This window comes from Cetorhinus maximus, unplaced genomic scaffold (genome assembly GCF_964194155.1).
Source record: "Cetorhinus maximus unplaced genomic scaffold, sCetMax3.hap1.1 HAP1_SCAFFOLD_1994, whole genome shotgun sequence".
NCBI classification, from domain to species: domain Eukaryota; kingdom Metazoa; phylum Chordata; class Chondrichthyes; order Lamniformes; family Cetorhinidae; genus Cetorhinus; species Cetorhinus maximus.
In genome coordinates, this window is record NW_027597934.1 from 17,501 (window position 1) to 35,623 (window position 18,123).

The 18,123-nt window shown below is 52.6% G+C and overlaps 1 protein-coding gene across 1 annotated transcript in view; it reads right to left on the reverse strand.

Moving 5' to 3' along the window:
* The window catches only part of LOC144676841 (pre-B-cell leukemia transcription factor-interacting protein 1-like), a gene marked incomplete at its 3' end in the record, with an annotated part of 26,658 nt that extends 15,687 nt beyond the window's left edge, over positions 1-10,971 (reverse strand). The window contains exons 1-4 of the mRNA XM_078537162.1: positions 10,886-10,971; positions 8,131-8,194; positions 5,236-5,333; positions 1,217-1,394 (exon numbers count right to left, since the gene is read on the reverse strand). Of these exons, the coding sequence (XP_078393288.1) occupies positions 1,217-1,394; positions 5,236-5,333; positions 8,131-8,194; positions 10,886-10,957 (412 nt within the window). The remainder of the gene's footprint in view (positions 1-1,216; positions 1,395-5,235; positions 5,334-8,130; positions 8,195-10,885) is intronic.
* Between the last annotated feature and the right edge of the window lie 7,152 nt (positions 10,972-18,123).

The window sequence follows — 18,123 nt, forward strand, 5'->3', positions numbered from 1 at the left end:
CGAGGTTCTTGAGTGTTGTGGGAGCCGCACTCATCCAGGCAGGTGGGGAGTATTCCATCACACTCCTGACTTGTGCCTTGTGGATGGTGGACAGGCTTTGGGGAGTCAGGGGGTGAGTTACTCTCCGCAGGATTCCTAGCCGCACTCATCCAGACAGGTGGAGATGCCCTTGTGATCCCAGAATGCAATGCTTGGCACGTTGGCGCTGATCAGTCAGGGAAAGGACCTCGGCATTGAGGGGAGGGGAGAAACCCCACAAATTCCAGTCAGCAAATCAGCTTCCTCACCCACGCTCCAAAACAAATAGCCCAACTTTGCCAGCAGGGCAAAGCTTTGGGAGCCAATCACTGTAAGGGTTGGTTGGCCAATTTGGGGTTGGAAGAGTGGTTGACAAACAGGATGGGAGCCCTGGCTGCTTTCATCCCCGGGAATTGTCCGACAGAGAAGGCAAAACTGAGGAAAATTAAAGCCAAGAGAGAGGTGGGGGACTTGCATTATCGTGCCTCTGCAATACCATCAGCCACCACATGGAGGCGGCAGCTAGCTGCCTCCGGGACGGCAGAGCGTCACGACAGGCCACACCGCCCTCGTGTGGCAGATATTTGCACTGCGGCAGATGGGGGAGGGCATGACTTCAGAGCAGAAGGAGGCCATTCAGCCCCTCCAGCCCGTACTGCCACTCAAACACATCATGGCTGATCTGTACCTTCACCCCAGGAAGGTTCCATAACCATTGATCCCATTGCCCAACAAAATTCTATCCATCTCACAGCGGACACTATCAATTGACCCCTCGAATAAGGCTCCCTCTACACCGTCCCCATCAAACACTTCTGCTGCGTGCTAGGCACTATACAAATGCAAGTTGTACTTATCTCTGCACACTCCCCCCAGCCCGCCCCCCCGGCACCCTCTCGCCAACTCCCCGTGTCGAATAGTGGGAAGCGGACATGTTTGAGCGACCTGTACAGGGCCTCAGACGCAAGCGGAGATCATCTCTGGAGCTGGTTCCCGCTGGGGACCTGCTCTGGGACAGTGAGGCAGGGAGGGGCGAGGGGGTTGTACCGGTCTCCAGCCTAACCCGCTGATGGCTCCTGGGCAAAGCCTGGCACAAGGAGCCTGGAGGCTGTGCTGCCCCTTGACAGAGAGAGAGAGGGGGCCATGCGGGTCCATCGAGCGGGCAGTCCAGGCGCGCGGTGCCATGCAGGCAACCCACCTGGCTGAGTGCCAGCGGCACGACGATGGGGGAGCTGGTCACCAGGGCGCTCGCTGCCCTCCGCGGGCACTTCCCAGCTTTGGGTCTCATCGCTACCGGCGGCGTGCAGGGGGTGGGCACCCTTCTCATCAGAGGGGCTTGACCCACTGTCACCTTTCACTTCCTCAGGAGGTGAGGCCTGTAAAACAAACCTCAGGTCAAAAATATCATCACAGGGTTAAATACAGTGTAAAGCTCCCTCTACACTGTCCCCATCAAACACTCCCCGGGCAGGTACAGCACGGGGTTAGATACAGAGTAAAGCTCCCTCTACACCGTCCCCATCAAACACTCCCAGGACAGGTACAGCACGGGGTTAGATACAGAGTAAAGCTCCCTCTACACCGTCCCCATCAAACACTCCCAGGACAGGTACAGCACGGGGTTAGATACAGAGTAAAGCTCCCTCTACACCGTCCCCATCAAACACTCCCAGGACAGGTACAGCACGGGGTTAGATACAGAGTAAAGCTCCCTCTACACTGTCCCCATCAAACACTCCCAGGACAGGTACAGCATGGGGTTAGATACAGAGTAAAGCTCCTTCTACACCGTCCCCATCAAACACTCCCAGGACAGGGACAGCACAGGGTTAGATACAGAGTAAAGCTCCCTCTACACCGTCCCCATCAAACACTCCCAGGACAGGTACAGCACGGGGTTAGATACAGAGTAAAGCTCCCTCTACACCGTCCCCATCAAACACTCCCAGGACAGGTACAGCACGGGGTTAGATACAGAGTAAACCTCCCTTTACACTGCCCCTATCAAACACTCCCAGGACAGGTACAGCACGGGGTTAGATACAGAGTAAAGCTCCCTCTACACTGTCCCCATCAAACACTCCCAGGACAGGTACAGCACGGGGTTAGATACAGAGTGAAGCTCCCTCTACACTGTCCCCATCAAACACTCCCAGGACAGGTACAGTACGGGGTTAGATACAGAGTAAAGCTCCCTCTACACTGTCCCCATCAAACACTCCCAGGACAGGTACAGCACGGGGTTAGATACAGAGTAAGGCTCCCTCTGCACTCTCCCAAATTTATTTTTTTCAGGAGATTGGGGGGTCTTGAGCTCCGAGCTAAGTAGTTTCAACAGGGGAGCCCTGCAGTGCAGACAGAAGCTCTCGACGCTATCCACTCCTTAACTCCATTGCCACATAAGACCATAAGATGTAGGGGCAGAAGTAGGCCATTCAGCCCATCGAGTCTGCTCCGCCATTCGATGAGATCATGACTGATCTGATAATCCTCAACTCCACTTTCCTGCCTTTTTCCCATAACCCTCGATTCCCTCACTGATTAAAAAGCTGGAAAAACTCAGCAGGTCTGGCAGCATCGGCGGAGAAGAAAAGAGTTGACGTTTCGAGTCCTCACGACCCTTCAACAGAACTGAGTAAAAATAGGAGAGGGGTGAAATATAAGCTGGTTTAAGGTGGGGGATGGGGTGGGGGGAGAGAAGTTGAGGGGGGGATGGTTGTGGGGACAAGCAAGCAGTGATAGGAGCAGATAATCAAAAGATGTGACAGACAAAGGAACAGGGAGGTGTTGAAGGTGGTGATATTATCTAAGAGAATGCGCTAATTAAGAATGGATGGCAGGACACTCAAGGTACAGCTCTAGTGGGGGTGGGGTGGAAAGACTGACAGGGCATTAAAGATATAGATTTAAAAATAATGGAAATAGGTGGGAAAAGAAAAATCTATATAAATTATTGGCAAAAACAAAAGGAAGGGGGAAGAAACGGAAAGTGGGTGGGGATGGAGGAGAGAGTTCAAGATCTAAAATTGTTGAACACAATATTCAGTCCGGAAGGCTGTAAAGTGCCTAGTCGGAAGATGAGGTGCTGTTCCTCCAGTTTGCGTTGGGCTTCACTGGAACAATGCAGCAAGCCAAGGACAGACATGTGGGCAAGAGAACAGGGTGGTGTGTTAAAATGGCAAGCGACAGGGAGGTTTGGGTCTTTCTTGCGGACAGACCGCAGGTGTTCTGCAAAGCGGTCACCCAGTCTGCGTTTGGTCTTAAACCTTAAACCAGCTTATATTTCACCCCTCTCCTATTTTTACTTAGTTCTGTTGAAGGGTCGTGAGGACTCGAAACGTCGACTCTTTTCTTCTCCGCCGATGCTGCCAGACCTGCTGAGTTTTTCCAGGTAATTCTGTTTCTGTTTTGGATTTCCAGCATCCGCAGTAGTTTTTTGTTTTTATCTCAGATGAAAAATCTGTCTATCTCAGCCTTGAATATACTTAATGGCCCAGCCTCTACAGCCCTCTGCGGTAAAGAATTCCACAGATTGACTACCCTCTGAGAGAAGAAATTCCCCCCCATCTCTGTTTTAAATGGGTGACCCCCTTACCCTGAGATTATGCTCTCTGGTCCTAGACTCTGCCACAAGGGGAAACAACCTCTCAGCATCTACCCTGTCAAGCCCCCTAAGAATCTTATATGTTTCAATAAAGTCGCCTCTCATTCTTCTAAACTCCACTGAGTACAGGCCCAACCGACTCAACCTCTCCTCATACGAAAATCCCTCCATACCCAGGATCAACCTAGTAAACCTTCTCTGGACTGCCTCCAATGCCAGGATATCTTTCCTTACATAAGGGGAATAAAACTGTTCACAGTATTCTAGGTGTGGTCTAACCAGTGCCTTGTATAGTTTTAGCAAGACTTCCCTATTTTTATACTCCATTCCCTTTGAAATAAAGGCCAACATTCCATTTGCCTTCCCTATTCCCTGTTGAACTTGTATGTTAGCTTTTTGTGATTCATACACGAGGACCCCCAATTCCCTCTGTGCTGCAGCTTTCTGCAGTCTTTCTCCACTTAAATAATATTCAGCTCCTCTATTCTTCCTGCCAAAGTGCATAACCTCACATTTTCCCACATTATATTCCATCTGCCAAGTTTTTGCCCACTCACTTAACCGGTCTATCCCTCTGTAGACTCCTTGTGTCATCCTCACCACTTGCCTTCCCACCTATTTTTGTGTCATCCGCAAACTTGGCGATAGTACATTCACTTCCCTCATCCAAATCATTAATATATATTGTGAATAATTGTGGTCCCAGCACTGATCCCTGTGGTGCTCTACTAGTTACAGGTTGACATCCTGAAAATGCACCCCCCATATCCCAACTCTCTGTCTTCTATTAGTTAGCCAATCCTCTATGCATGCTAATATACTACTCCCAACACCAAGGGCTCTTATCTTATTAAGTAGCCTTATGTGCAGCACCATATCGAACACCTTTTGGAAATCCAAATATATTACATCTACTGGTTCCCCTTTATCTATCCTGCTTGTTACCTCCTCAAAGAATCCTAATAAATTTGTCAGGCATGATTTCCCCGTCATGAAGCCATGCTGATTCTGCTGGATTATATTATGCATTTCTAAATGCTCTGCTATTACATCCTTTATAATAGACTCTAACATTTTCCCAGTGACAGATGTTAAGCTAACTGGCCTAAAGTTACCTGGTTTTTCAGTCTCCCTCCCTTTTTGAATAAGGGTGTTACATTGGCTGTTCTCCAACCCTCTGGGACTTTTCCAGAATCTAAGGATTCTTGGAAGATTACTACCAGCGCATCCACTATCTCTGTAGCTGCTTCCTTTAATATCCTGGGACGCAACCCATCAGGTCCAGGGGACTTAACAGCCTTTAGCCCCATTAGTTCCCCTAGTACTTTTTCTCCAGGGATAGTTATTGTATTTATGTCCTCCCCACCTTTTGCCCCATGATTATTTAGTATTTTTGGAACGCTATTAGTGTCTTCTACTGTGAAGACTGATGCAAAGTATTTACTCTACTCCTCTGCCATTCCCTGGTTCCCCAATAATATTTCCCCAGCCTCATTCTCTAAGAGGCCTCTACTAACTGTATTGCCACAGTCTCTTGATGGAACTGAAACCACGACGACTCCCCCTGTCAGTCCGAGGCTGCAGCCGGCCTGAATTCTGGTCTCGGTAGATACCTGCTGGTCCAGCTCTGTCTTCCCAGGGCCCACGAGGCTGGTTTCAACAATCTGTCCCTCCTGATGTCCCTGCAGCGAAGGAGGAGAGTCCGGGTCCCCTGTCAAAGGCAGGGAAAGAGAACGGCCCTGTTAGTCCGGAACATTCAGAGCCACATCTCACAGCTTAAATTCAGGGAGGCGGTGACCTCCCAGTGTCCTGGGAGTGTTTGATGGGGACGGTGTAGAGGGAGCTTTACTCTGTATCTAACCCCGTCCTGTCCCTGTCCTGGGAGTGTTTGATGGGGACAGTGTAGAGGGAGCTTTACTCTGTATCTAACCCCGTGCTGTACCTGTCCTGGGAGTGTTTGATGGGGACAGTGTAGAGGGAGCTTTACTCTGTATCTAACCCCGTGCTGTACCTGTCCTGGGAGTGTTTGATGGGGACAGTGTAGAGGGAGCTTTACTCTGTATCTAACACCGTGCTGTACCTGTCCTGGGAGTGTTTGATGGGGACAGTGTAGAGGGAGCTTTACTCTGTATCTAACCCCGTGCTGTACCTGTCCTGGGAGTGTTTGATGGGGACAGTGTAGAGGGAGCTTTACTCTGTATCTAACCCCGTGCTGTACCTGTCCTGGGAGTGTTTGATGGGGACAGTGTAGAGGGAGCTTTACTCTGTATCAAACCCCGTGCTGTACCAGTCCTGGGAGTGTTTGATGGGGACGGTGTAGAGGGAGCTTTACTTTGTATCTAACCCCATGCTGTACCTGTCCTGGGAGTGTTTGATGGGGACAGTGTAGAGGGAGCTTTACTCTGTATCTAACCCCGTGCTGTACCTGTCCTGGGAGTGTTTGATGGGGACGGTGTAGAGGGAGATTTACTCTGTATCTAACCCCGTGCTGTACCTGTCCTGGGAGTGCTTGATGGGGACAGTGTAGAGGGAGCTTTACTCTGTATCTATCCCCGTGCTGTACCTGTCCTGGGAGTGTTTGATGGGGACAGTGTGGAGGGAGCTTTACTCTGTATCTAACCCCGTGCTGTACCTGTCCTGGGAGTGTTTGATGGGGACAGTGTGGAGGGAGCTTTACTCTCTATCTAACCCCGTGCTGTACCTGTCCTGGGAGTGTTTGATGGGGAGAGTGTAGAGGGAGCTTTACTCTGTATCTATCCCCGTGCTGTAGCTGTCCTGGGAGTGTTTGATGGGGATAGTGTAGAGGGAGCTTTACTCTGTATCTAACCCCGTGCTGTACCTGTCCTGGGAGTGTTTGATGGGGACAGTGTAGAGGGAGCTTTACTCTGTATCTATCCCCGTGCTGTACCTGTCCTGCGAGTGTTTGATGGGGATAGTGTAGAGGGAGCTTTACTCTGTATCTAACCCCGTGCTGTACCTGTCCTGGGAGTGTTTGATGGGGACAGTGTAGAGGTAGCTTTACTCTGTATCTAACCCCGTGCTGTACCTGTCCTGGGAGTGTTTGATGGGGACAGTGTAGAGGGAGCTTTACTCTGTATCTAACCCCATGCTGTACCTGCCCTGGGAGTGTTTGATGGGGACAGTGTAGAGGGAGCTTTACTCTGTATCAAACCCCGTGCTGTACCAGTCCTGGGAGTGTTTGATGGGGACAGTGTAGAGGGAGCTTTACTCTGTATCTAACCCCATGCTGTACCTGTCCTGGGAGTGTTTGATGGGGACAGTGTAGAGGGAGCTTTACTCTGTATCTAACCCCGTGCTGTACCTGTCCTGGGAGTGTTTGATGGGGACGGTGTAGAGGGAGATTTACTCTGTATCTAACCCCGTGCTGTACCTGTCCTGGGAGTGCTTGATGGGGACAGTGTAGAGGGAGCTTTACTCTGTATCTATCCCCGTGCTGTACCTGTCCTGGGAGTGTTTGATGGGGACAGTGTGGAGGGAGCTTTACTCTGTATCTAACCCCGTGCTGTACCTGTCCTGGGAGTGTTTGATGGGGACAGTGTAGAGGGAGCTTTACTCTGTATCTAACCCCGTGCTGTACCTGTCCTGGGAGTGTTTGATGGGGACAGTGTGGAGGGAGCTTTACTCTGTATCTAACCCCATGCTGTACCTGTCCTGGGAGTGTTTGATGGGGACGGTTTAGAGGGGGCTTGAATTCATTTGCCAATGGTAACAGACAGTCTATTTCTGTCGGAGTGCAGCAATGCCGGAGGTGCCGTGTTTCAGACGAGATGTTAAACCGAGGCCCCCGCCTGCCCTCTCAGGTGGATGAGAACGATCCCACGGCCGTTATTGGAAGAAGAGCAGAGTGGGAGGGTGTGGAGGGTGCGGTGGCTGTAGAGGGGGAGAGATCTCCCCCGTGTCCTTGGGCCCCAATATTTGTCCCTCAGCCAACGTCGGTATATTAAAAAAAGCAGATGACCTGGGTCGTTGTCACAGTGCCGTTCGTGGGATCTTGCTGTGCGCAAACGGGCTACCGCGTTCCCGCCGTGACAAGAGTGACCACGCCTCAGGAGACCGACCACGTCCTTGGCCGCGAGGCCTTGCCGGACGTCCTGAGGCGGTGACCGGTTCGGGCCCGAGGGTGAGGGCGAGCGAGTGAGGGACAACAAGCAGCACAGTGCTCCCGGTCGAATAGCCGGCCTAGGCCCGTGGGGGGACTGGAGTGAGTCGGCGGCTGGGGGAGGGTTTCTCAGTGGGAGGGGGTGCTGAATTATGGAGGGTGGGGGTGTGTGGGTTATAATTATCCACACCGGTCACTCGAGCGAGACCCCCTCCCTGAGTTCCGATCGCCTCGGTTAAGTCTCCCCCTTTACCTTCCTCTGCTCCAAGCTGGACAACCCTTCATCGAGAAACGGCCGAGGGGGCGCTGGGGGTGACTTAAGCTGGGGCTCTGGGGTGTCAAATGTGTCCCTGTGGGTTCCCCAGGCTCCTCGGGTTGAGGTTCCTACCTGGGGGGTCCGTGATTTCGGAGCGTTGGTCCATCCCGTCCGGAGTGGCATCCACGGCCGATTCCTGCAAGGAGATCATCAGCATCACTCAGTGACAGATACAGCCCACCCCAAACTCGGGCCTCCCTGTAGAACAGACAGCACCCTCCCTCCCTCCCTCCCTCCCTCCCTCCCTTCCTCCCTCCCACTGGGGTCAAATCTACCAATAGCAGCCATGGGATCTCTTACATCCAACTCACGAGGCAGACGGGGACCTCAGTTTAACGTCTCAACTGAAAGACGGCACCTCCGACAGTGCGGCGCTCCCTCAGTACTGACCCTCCGACAGTGCGGCGCTCCCTCAGTACTGACCTTCCGACAGTGCGGCGCTCCCTCAGTACTGACCCTCCGACAGTGCGGCGCTCCCTCAGTACTGACCCTCCGACAGTGCGGCGCTCCCTCAGTACTGACCCTCCGACAGTGCGGCGCTCCCTCAGTACTGACCCTCCGACAGTGCGGCGCTCCCTCAGTACTGACCCTCCGACAGTGTGGCACTCCCTCAGCACTGACCCTCCGACAGTGCGGCACTCCCTCAGTACTGACCCTCCGACAGTGCGGCGCTCCCTCAGTACTGACCCTGCAACAGTGCGGCACTCCCTCAGTACTGACCCTCCGACAGTGCAGCGCTCCCTCAGTACTGACCCTCCGACAGTGCGGCGCTCCCTCAGTACTGACCCTACGACAGTGCGGCACTCCCTCACTACTGACCCTCCGACAGTGCGGCACTCCCTCAATACTGACCCTCCGACAGTGCGGCACTCCCTCAGTACTGACCCGCTGACAGTGCGGCACTCCCTCAGTACTGACCCTCCGACAGTGCGGCACTCCCTCAGTACTGACCCGCTGACAGTGCGGCACTCCCTCAGTACTGACCCGCTGACAGTGCAGCGCTCCTTCACTAATGGCACTGGAAGTGGCGGCCTGGACTGGGGACTCGAACTCCTGACCTTCACACTCAGGCGAGAGAATGAGGACCCACTGGGCCGTGATGGACAGTGTTCACTCCCAGTGAGGGAGCCACTGGGCCCTGGCTGACAGTGTTCACTCCCAGTGAGGGAGCCACTGGGCCCTGGCTGACAGTGTTCACTCCCAGTGAGGGAGCCACTGGGCCCTGGCTGACAGTGTTCACTCCCAGTGAGGGAGCCACTGGGCCCTGGCTGACAGTGTTCACTCCCAGTGAGGGAGCCACTGGGCCGTGTCTGACAGTGTTCACTCCCAGTGTGGGAGCCACTGGGCCATGATTGACAGTGTTCACTCCCAGTGAGGGAGCCACTGGGCCGTGACTGACAGTGTTCACTCCCAGTGAGGGAGCCACTGGGCCCTGGCTGACAGTGTTCACTCCCAGTGAGGGAGCCACTGGGCCGTGTCTGACAGTGTTCACTCCCAGTGAGGGAGCCACTGGGCCGTGACTGACAGTGTTCACTCCCAGTGAGGGAGCTACTGGGCCGTGACTGACAGTGTTCACTCCCAGTGAGGGATCCACTGGGCCCTGGCTGACAGTGTTCACTCCCAGTGAGGGAGCAACTGGGCCGTGACTGACAGTGTTCACTCCCAGCGAGGGAGCCACTGGGCCGTGAGTGACAGTGTTCACTCCCAGTGAGGGAGCCACTGGGCCGTGACTGACAGTGTTCACTCCCAGTGAGGGAGCCACTGGGCCGTGACTGACAGTGTTCACTCCCAGTGAGGGAGCCACTGGGCTGTGACTGACAGTGTTCACTCCCAGTGAGGGAGCCACTGTGGCTGTGACTGACAGTGTTCACTCCCAGTGAGGGAGCCACTGGGCCGAGACTGACAGTGTTCACTCCCAGTGAGGGAGCCACTGGGCCCTGGCTGACCATGTTCACTCCCAGAGAGGGAGCCCCTGGGCCGTGACTGACAGTGTTCACTCCCAGCGAGGGAAACACTGGGCCGTGATTGACAGTGTTCACTCCCAGTGAGGGAGCCACTGGGCCGTGACTGACAGTGTTCACTCCCAGTGAGGGAGCCACTGGGCTGTGACTGACAGTGTTCACTCCCAGTGAGGGAGCCACTGGGCCGTGATTGACAGTGTTCACTCCCAGTGAGGGAGCCACTGGGCCCTGGCTGACAGTGTTCACTCCCAGTGAGGGAGCCACTGGGCCCTGACTGACAGTGTTCACTCCCAGTGAGGGAGCCACTGGGCCGTGACTGACAGTGTTCACTCCCTGTGAGGGAGCCACTGGGCTCTGGCTGACAGTGTTCACTTCCAGTGAGAGAACCACTGGGCCGTGACTGACAGTGTTCACTCCCAGTGAAGGAGACACTGGGCCGTGACTGACAGTGTTCACTCCCAGTGAGGGAGACACTGGGCCCTGGCTGACAGTGTTCACTCCCAGTGAGGGAGACACTGGGCCCTGGCTGACAGTGTTCACTCCCAGTGAGGGAGCCACTGGGCCATGACTGACAGTGTTCACTCCCAGTGAGGGAGCCACGGGGCCGTGACTGACAGTGTTCACTCCCAGTGAGGGAGCCACGGGGCCGTGACTGACAGTGTTCACTCCCAGTGAGGGAGCCACTGGGCCCTGGCTGACCATGTTCACTCCCAGAGAGGGAGCCACTGGGCTCTGGCTGACAGTGTTCACTCCCAGTGAGGGAGCCACTGGGCTCTGGCTGACAGTGGTCACTCCCAGCAGGAGGTGGGATCAAAGGGCAGACCCGGGTTAGCTGCTTCCCGGCTGATTTTGGAAAGTACAATTACCTCCGTTCCCGCTAACGGTGTCTGGACTCTCGCCGGAGCTCCATTGGGATCGCTGGACATCCCGGCGTCCATCGGAAACCAAGACTGCCTGGGAATCAAGAAAAAAAACACAGGGAAACCAATCAACACAATCCATGGACCTGTAGAACATGACAGCCCAGGAGGAGACCATTCGGCCCATCGTCCCTGTGCTGTCTCTCTGAAAGAACTATCCAATTAGCCCCATTTCCCCAACTCCCGCTCTTTCCCCCATCTCCCTGCAAACTTTTCCCCTTCAAGTAGTTATCCGATTCCCTCCCCTTTTGAAAGTTCCTATTGAATCTGCTTCCACCGCCCTTTCAGGCAGCGCCTTCCAGATCACAACAACTCGCTGTGTAAAAAAAAACAAATTCTCCTCATCTCCCCCCTCTGGTTCTTTTCCCCGATTCTCTTCAATCTGTGTCCCCCTCTGGTTACCGACCCTCCTGCCCAGTGGAAACAGTTTCTCCTTATTTACTCTGTCCAAAACCCCTTCCTGATTCCGAACACCTTGATTCAATCTCCCCCTTAACCTTCTCCGCTCTGAGGAGAACAATCCTTCAACGAGATCTTGTGCCAGGTCCACTACTCCGACATTATGGAGGGTCAGTACTGAGGGAGTGCCGCACTGTCGGAGGTTGAGGCGTTAAGCCAAGGGCCCCGTCTGCCTTCTCAGGTGGATGTATAAGATCCCACGTCCCACACTCCCTCAGATTTGGTCAACTATTCTACCTGGGGATGCAGCACAGTTGAGCCTGCTGCTGTCCCTATCCACATATGTACACTTTCCACTGGGGTTGGGGCTCAGGCTACAAAGCAGGGCGGTTAATATCCCCTTCGTCAAATCGTTGAGGAAATCACTGACCCTGAGTTTTTTATAGTCACACGGCACAGAATTACATCAAACTTCCTGCTGACATCATCTGAACATGGGGTAAGGAGAGGGGCTGAGACTGAGGGGGAGGAGTGGGGAAGAACAGAGACAGGAGCAAGGGGGCAGAGAGAGAGAGACAAAGAGAGAAAGAGAGAGAGTGAGAGAAAGAGAGAGACAGAGAGATAGAGACAGAGAGAGAGAGAATGAGGCAGAGACAGAAAAAGAGAGGGAAACAGAAAGGAGAGACAGAGAGAGAATAAAGAGAGGCAGAGAGAGAGAGACAGAGAGAGGCAGAGAGAGAGAGCGAGAGAGGCAGAGAGAGAGAGAGCGAGAGAGACAGATACAGGCAAAGGGAGAGACAGAGAGAGACACAGAGACAATGTGAGAGAGATAGAGAGAGAGACAGAGAGAAACAAAGAGAGAGGGACAGAGAGAGAGAGACAGACAGAGACAGAGAAAAAAGAGATAGAGAGAGAGAGAGACTGAGAGAGACAGAGACAGAGAGAAAAAAAGAGATAGAGAGAGAGACAGAGAGAGAGAGGTAAAGAGAGAGACAGAGAGAGAGAGACAGAGAGAGAGAGACAAAGGGAGAGAGATAGAGAGAGAGAGACAGAGAGAAACAAAGAGAGAGACAGACAGAGAGAGAGAGACAGACAGAGAGAAAAAAGAGAGGGATAGAGACAAAGAGAGAGAGGAGGAGAGAGGAGAGACAGAAAGAGAAAAAGAGAGAGAAAAAGAGAGATAGAGAGAGAGTAAAAGAGAGAGAGAGAGAGACAGGGACAAAGCCAAAGTAAGCTGAGCTATTAAATGTCTGTAAAATAATAACAAAAACAGTAAAATAAATTAACTTTAAGCAAGTGTAAACCAAGATGCCCCAATTAGACAAACACCACAAGAAACAAAATTAAAGTTAAACTAGAGAAAGAAAGATATGAACTAGAATCTGGAGATACAAATACAAACAGCATTTACAATACAGACAGGTCAAACTAAACCTGTTCAAAAAGAATTAGATAGAAAAACAATCGAATTTAATCGGATTATTTGCACAGTGGGGGTCTCTGTTTGGATGAGGAGTGGGGGATAGTTCCCATCCCCTCTGGTCTTACTCTCTCCTTCCAGATCCCAGTCTCTCTCCTTCCAGATCCCAGTCTCTCTCCTTCCTGATCCCAGTCTCTCTCCTTCCTGATCCCAGTCTCTCTCCTTCCTGATCCCAGTCTCTCTCCATCTAGATCCCAGTCTCTCTCCTTCCTGATCCCAGTCTCTCTCCATCCAGATCCCAGTCTCTCTCCTTCCAGATCCCAGTCTCTCTCTTTCCTGATCCCAGTCTCTCTCCTTCCAGATCCCAGTCTCTCTCCTTCCTGATCCCAGTCGCTCTCCTTCCAGATCCCAGTCTCTCTCTTTCCTGATCCCAGTCTTTCTCCTTCCAGATCCCAGTCTCTCTCCTTCCAGATCCCAGTCTCTCTCCTTCCAGATCCAAGTCTCTCTCTTTCCTGATCCCAGTCTCTCTCCTTCCTGATCCCAGTCTCTCTCCTTACAGATCCCAGTCTCTCTCCTTCATGATCCCAGTCTCTCTCCTTCCTGATCCCAGTCTCTCTCCTTACAGATCCCAGTCTCTCTCCTTCCTGATCCCAGTCTCTCTCCTTCCTGATCCAAGTCTCTCTCCTTCCTGATCCCAGTCTCTCTCCTTCCTGATCCCAGTCTCTCTCCTTCCAGATCCCCGTCTCCCTCCTTCCAGATCCCAGTCTCTCACCTTCCTGATCCCCGTCTCCCTCCTTCCTGATCCCAGTCTCTCTCCTTCCTGATCCCAGTCTCTCTCCTTCCTGATCCCAGTCTCACTCCTTCCAGATCCCAGTCTCTCTCTTGTTCCTGATCACACACACTCTCTCCCTTTCCTGATCCCAGTCTCTTGTTCCTGATCACACACACTCTCTCCCTTTCCTGATCCCAGTCTCTTGTTCCTGATCACACACACTCTCTCCCTTTCCTGATCCCAGTCTCTTGTTCCTGATCACACACACTCTCTCCCTTTCCTGATCCCAGTCTCTTGTTCCTGATCACACACACTCTCTCCCTTTCCTGATCCCAGTCTCTCTCTCTCTCCCTTTCCTGATCCCAGTCTCTCTCTTTCCTGATCCCAATCTCTCTCTCTCTCTCACCTTCCTGATCCCAGTCTCTCGCCTTCCTGATCCCAGTCTCTCTCCATCCTGATCCCAGTCGTCCTCCATCCTGATCTCAGTCTCTCTCTTCCCTCATCCCAGACTCTCATCTTCCTGATCCCCGTCTCCCTCCTTCCTGATCTAAGTCTCTCCATCTCCTTCCTGATCCCAGTCTCTCTCTTTCCTGATCCCAGTCCCTCACCTTCCAGATCCCAGTCTCTCTGTTTCCTGATCCCAGTCTCTCTCTTTCCTGATCCCAGTCTCTCTCTTTCCTGATCCCAGTATCTCTCTCTCTCCTTCCTGATCCATCTCTCCTGATCCCAGTCACTCCTGATCCCAGTCTCTCTCTTTCCTGATCCCAGTATCTCTCTCTCTCTCCTTCCTGATCCATCTCTCCTGATCCCAGTCACTCCTGATCCCAGTCTCCTTCCTTCCTGATCCCAGTCCCTCTCCTTCCTGATCACAAGCTCCCTTCTTCCTGATCCCAGTCTCTCTCTTTCCTGATCCCCATCTCCCTCCTTCCTGATCTCAGTCTATTTCCTGATCCCAGAATCTCTCTCTTCCCTGATCCCAGTCTCTCTCTCACCTTCCTGATCCCAGTCTCTCTCTCTGTCTCTCTTTCCTGATCCCAGTCTCTCTCTCTGTCTCTCTTTCCTGATCCCAGTCTCTCTCTCTGTCTCTCTTTCCTGATCCCAGTCTCTCTCTCTGTCTCTCTTTCCTGATCCCAGTCTCTCTCTCTGTCTCTCTTTCCTGATCCCAGTCTCTCTCTCTGTCTCTCTTTCCTGATCCCAGTCTCTCTCTCTGTCTCTCTTTCCTGATCCCAGTCTCTCTCTTGTTCCCGATCACACACACTCTCTCCCTTTCCTGATCCCAGTCTCTCTCTTTCCTGATCCCAATCTCTCTCTCTCTCTCACCTTCCTGATCCCAATCTCTCTCTCTCTCACCTTCCTGATCCCAGTCTCTCTCTTTCCTGATCCCAATCTCTCTCTCTCACCTTCCTGATCCCAGTCTCTCAACTTCCTGATCTCAGTCTCTCGCCTTCCTGATCCCAGTCTCTCTCCATCCTGATCTCAGTCTCCCTCTTCCCTCATCCCAGTCTCTCATCTTCCTGATCCCTGTCTCCCTCCTTCCTGATCCCAGTCTCTCTCTCTGTCTCTCTTTCCTGATCCGAGTCTCTCTCTTGTTCCCGATCACACACACTCTCTCCCTTTCCTGATCCCAGTCTCTCTCTTTCCTGATCCCAATCTCTCTCTCTCTCACCTTCCTGATCCCAATCTCTCTCTCTCTCACCTTCCTGATCCCAGTCTCTCTCTTTCCTGATCCCAATCTCTCTCTCTCACCTTCCTGATCCCAGTCTCTCAACTTCCTGATCTCAGTCTCTCGCCTTCCTGATCCCAGTCTCTCTCCATCCTGATCTCAGTCTCCCTCTTCCCTCATCCCAGTCTCTCATCTTCCTGATCCCTGTCTCCCTCCTTCTTGATCCCAGTCTCTCCATCTCCTTCCTGATCCCAGTCTCTCTCTTTCCTGATCCCAGTCCCTCACCTTCCAGATCCCAGTCTCTCTGTTTCCTGATCCCAATCTCTCTCTCTCTTTCTTGATCCTAGTCTTCCTCCTTCCTGATCCCAGCATCTCTCTTTCCTGATCCAAGTCTCTCTCTTTCCTGATCCCAGTCTCTCTCTCTCTCCCCTTCCTGATCCCAATCTCTCCTGATCCCAGTCTCTCTCCTTCCTGATCTCAGTCTCTCTATTTCCTGATCCCAGAATCTCTCTCTTTCCTGATCCCAGTCTCTCCCTCTCACCATCCTGATGCCAGTCTCGCTCTTTCCTGATCCCAGCCTCTTTCAATCCTGATCCCAGTCGTCCTCCATCCTGATCTCATTCTCTCTCTTCCTTCATCCCAGTCTCTCATCTTCCTGATCCCAGTCTCTCACCTTCCTGATCCCAGTCTCTCACCTTCCTGATCCCAGTCTCTCCATCTCCTTCCTTATCCTAGTCTCTCCGTCTCCTTCCTGATCCCAGCCTCTCACCTTCCTGATCCTAGCCTCCCACCTTCCTGATTCCAGTCGCTCTCTCGTTCCCGATCACAGATTCTCTCTCCCTTTCCTGATCCCAGTCTCTCAACTGCCTGATCCTAGTTCCGCTCTTTCCCAATCCCAGTCCCTCTCTTTCCTGATCACAGTTTCTCACCTTCCTAATCTCAGTCTCTCTCTCTTTTCTGATCCCAGTCTCTTTCTCTCTCTCCCAATCCCAGTCCCTCTCCTTCCTGATCCCAGTTTCTCACCTTCCTAATCTCAGTCTCTCTCTCTTTTCTAATCCCAGTTTCTCTCTCTCGCTCTTTCCTGATCCCAACCTCTCACCTTCTTGATCCCAGTCTCTCTCTCTCTCTTTCGTGATCCCAGTCTCTCACATTCCTAATCCTCGTCTCTCACCTTCCTGTACCCAGTCTCTCTCTCTCCTGATCCCAATCTCTCTCTCGCTCCTGATCTCAAGCTCCCTCTTTCCTGATCCCAGTCCCTCTCCTTCCTGATCCCAGTCTCTCACCTTCCTGATCACAGTCTTTCTCCCTCTCTCTCCCTCGTTCCTGATCCCAGTCTATCACCTTTCTGATCCCAGTCTCTTTCTCTCGCTCTTTCCTGATCCGTCTCTCACATTCCTGATCCTAGTCTCTCACCTGCCTGATCCCAATCTCTGCCTCTTTCCTGATCCCAGTCTCTCTCTCTCTGTCTCTCTTTCCTGATCCCAGTCTCTCTCTTTCCTGATTCCAGTCTCTCTCCTTCCTGATCCCAGCCTCTCTCTCTCTCTTCAGATCCCAGTTTCTCTCTCTCTGTCCTGATCCCAGTCTCTCTCTCTCTCTCCGGATCCCAGTCTCTCTCTCACATTCCTGATCCCAGTCTCTCTCTCTCTCTTTGGATCCCAGTTTCTCTCTCTCTTTCCTGATCCCAGTCTCTCTATCACTTTCCAGATCCCAATCTCTCTCTCTCTTTCCTGATCCCAGTCTCTCCCCTTCCTGATCCCAGTCTCTCCCCTTCCTGATCCCAGTCTCTCTCTCTCTCTCTCTTTCCTGATCCCAGTCTCTCTCTCTCTCTTTCCTGATCCCAGTCTCTCTCTCTCTCTCTCTCTTTCCTGATCCCAGTCTCTCGCTCTCTCTCTCTCTTTCCTGATCCCAGTCTCTCCCCTTCCTGATCCCAGTCTCTCTCTCTCTCTCTCTTTCCTGATCCCAGTCTCTCTCTTTCCTGATCCCAGTCTCTCTCTCTCTTTCCTGATCCCAGTCTCTCTCTGTCTCTCTTTCCTGATCCCAGTCTCTCTCTCTCTCTCTTTCCTGATCCCAGTCTCTCTCTCTCTCTCTCTTTCCTGATCCCAGTCTCTCTCTCTCTCTCTCTCTTTCCTGATCCCAGTCTCTCTCTTTCCCGATCCCAGTCTCTCTCTCTCTCTTTCCTGATCCCAGTCTCTCTCTCTCTCTCTTTCCTGATCCCAGTCTCTCTCTCTCTCTCTCTTTCCTGATCCCAGTCTCTCTCTTTCCTGATCCCAGTCTCTCTCTCTCTCTTTCCTGATCCCAGTCTCTCTCTCTCTCTCTCTCTTTCCTGATCCCAGTCTCTCTCTCTCTTTCCTGATCCCAGTCTCTCTCTCTCTCTTTCCTGATCCCAGTCTCTCTCGTTCCTGATCCCAGTCTCTCTCTTTCCTGATCCCAGTCTCTCTCTTTCCTGATCCCAGTCTCTCTCTCTCTCTTTCCTGATCCCAGTCTCTCTCTCTCTCTCTCTTTCCTGATCCCAGTCTCTCTCTTTCCTGATCCCAGTCTCTCTCTCTCTTTCCTGATCCCAGTTTCTCTCTCTCTCTTTCCTGATCAGTCTCTCTCTCTTTCCTGATCCCAGTTTCTCTCTCTTTCCTGATCCCAGTCTCTCTCTCTCTCTTTCCTGATCCCAGTCTCTCTCTTTCCTGATCCCAGTCTCTCTCCTTCCTGATCCCAGTCTCTCTCTCTCTCTCTTTCCTGATCCCAGTCTCTCTCTTTCCTGATCCCAGTCTCTCTCTTTCCCGATCCCAGTCTCTCTCTTTCCTGATCCCAGTCTCTCTCTTTCCCGATCCCAGTCTCTCTCTTTCCTGATCCCAGTCTCTCTCTTTCCTGATCCCAGTCTCTCTCTCTCTCTCTTTCCTGATCCCAGTCTCTCTCTCTTTCCTGATCCCAGTCTCTCT